General features: G+C 54.3%; 1 protein-coding gene across 1 annotated transcript in view; it reads left to right on the forward strand.

The window, feature by feature from the left end:
- klhdc3l (kelch domain containing 3-like) overlaps positions 1-1,412 on the forward strand; it is a 13,724-nt gene extending 12,312 nt beyond the window's left edge. Inside the window, exon 8 of the mRNA XM_014027037.1 lies at positions 208-1,412. Coding sequence (XP_013882491.1) covers positions 208-820 — 613 coding nt within the window. The 3' untranslated portion in view covers positions 821-1,412. The remainder of the gene's footprint in view (positions 1-207) is intronic.
- Positions 1,413-1,999: the final 587 nt, after the last annotated feature.

Consider the following 1,999-nt stretch of genomic DNA (forward strand, 5'->3'; position numbering starts at 1 on the left):
CTCTGTGTGTGTGTCTCGGTGTGTGTCTCTTGTGTGTGTGTCTCTGTGTGTGTGTCTCGGTGTGTGTCTCTTGTGTGTGTGTCTCTGAGTTTCTCTGTGTGTCTCTGTGTGTCTCTGAGTGTCTCTGTGTGTCTCTGTGTGTCTCTATGTGTGTGTCTCTTGTGTGTGTGTCCCCACCTGTGACCCTGCTGTGGTTGTTGTCTTCAGGTCCGGACCCCCCAGGCTGATGGGACACTCAGCTGTGGTCTACAGGGACAGCATGCTTCTGTTTGGAGGTGGGGAGACTCAGAACTTCCCACAGAACCGTCTGTGGAGGTACAGCTTCCCCACAAACACCTGGACCCAGGTGGCCTCCCTGACCTGCTCCAGCCCCCCAGATAAGATCCACCACTGTTGCACGGGCCTGGGTCCCAGCTTCACCCCCACCTGCTGCTGGTCCAGCTCTGAACCCACACAGCAGGACCAGAAACACAGACCCTTCAGAAATAGGTGCTCCCCTGCAGCGCAGGTGTTCCTGGGGTCCCGCTGTGACATCGAGCTGAAGACTTTCAGTCAGAACATCAGACTCAGTTCTGCAGAACTGGACCAGACCAGTGGGACGGGGACATGTCCACAGAACAGGGGAACACATCTCACGTGTGAAAACCAAGCCTTGAAGAAGCAGTGGAGCTGCACTGCAGAGGAACTGCTGGACCAGGAGGAGGAGGAGGATGAAGATATCTGCAAACATCTGCCTGACCTGCTGCTGGTGCTGGGGGGCCGACCTTACAGCAGGAACAGTCCTATCTCTGTGTGGCAGATGACCCTGACAGACCCCTGAAAGACCCTTGATAGACCCCTGACATACCGCTGATAGACCCCCTGATAGACCCCTGATAAACCCCTGACAGACCCCTGATAGACCCCCTGATAGACCCCTGATAGACCCCTGATAGACCCCATGATAGACCCCTGATAGACCCCTGACAGACCTCTGATAGACCCCTGACAGACCCCTGATAGACCCCTGACAGACCTCTGACAGACCCCTGATAAACCCCTGACAGTCCTCTGACAGACCCCTGACAGACCCCTGATAAACCCCTGATAGACCACTGATAAACCCCTGACAGACCCCAGATAGACCTCTGATAGACCCCTGATAAACCCTTGATAGACCTCTGATAGACCCCTGACAGACCTCTGACAGACCCCTCATAGACCTCTGACAGACCCCTAATAGACCCTAACAGACCTCTGATAGACCCCTGATAAACCCCTGACAGAAACCTGATAGACCTCTTATAGACCCCTGATAAACCCCTGATGGACCCCTGATAGACCCCCTGATAGACCCCTGACAGACCTCTGACAGACCTCTGATAGACCCCTGATAGACCCCTGACAGACCCCTGATAGACCCCTGACAGACCTTTGATAGACCCCTGACAGACCTCTGACAGACCNACAGACCTCTGATAGACCCCTGATAGACCCCTGACAGACCCCTGATAGACCCCTGACAGACCTTTGATAGACCCCTGACAGACCTCTGACAGACCCCTGATAAACCTCTGACAGACCCCTGACTGACCCATGATAAACCCCTGATAGACCACTGATAAACCCCTGATAGACCCCTGATAAACCCTTGATAGACCCCTAATAAACCCCTGACAGACCCCTGATAAACCCTTGATAGACCCCTGATAGACCCCTGACAGACCTCTGACAGACCCCTGATAGACCCCTGACAGGCCTCTGACAGACCCCTGATAGACCACTGACAGACCCCTAACAGACCCCTAATAGACCCCTGACAGACCTCTGATAGACCCCTGATAAGCCCCTGACAGACCCCTGATAGACCTCTGATAGACCCCTGATAAACCCCTGACAAACCCCTGATAAACCTCTTATAGACCCCTGATAAACCCCTGATGGACCCCTGATAAACCCCTGATGGACGCCTGATAGACCCCTGACAGACCTCTGACAGACCCCTGATAAACCCCTGACA

This window comes from Austrofundulus limnaeus, unplaced genomic scaffold (genome assembly GCF_001266775.1).
Source record: "Austrofundulus limnaeus strain Quisiro unplaced genomic scaffold, Austrofundulus_limnaeus-1.0 Scaffold609, whole genome shotgun sequence".
Taxonomy (NCBI): Eukaryota; Metazoa; Chordata; class Actinopteri; order Cyprinodontiformes; family Rivulidae; genus Austrofundulus; species Austrofundulus limnaeus.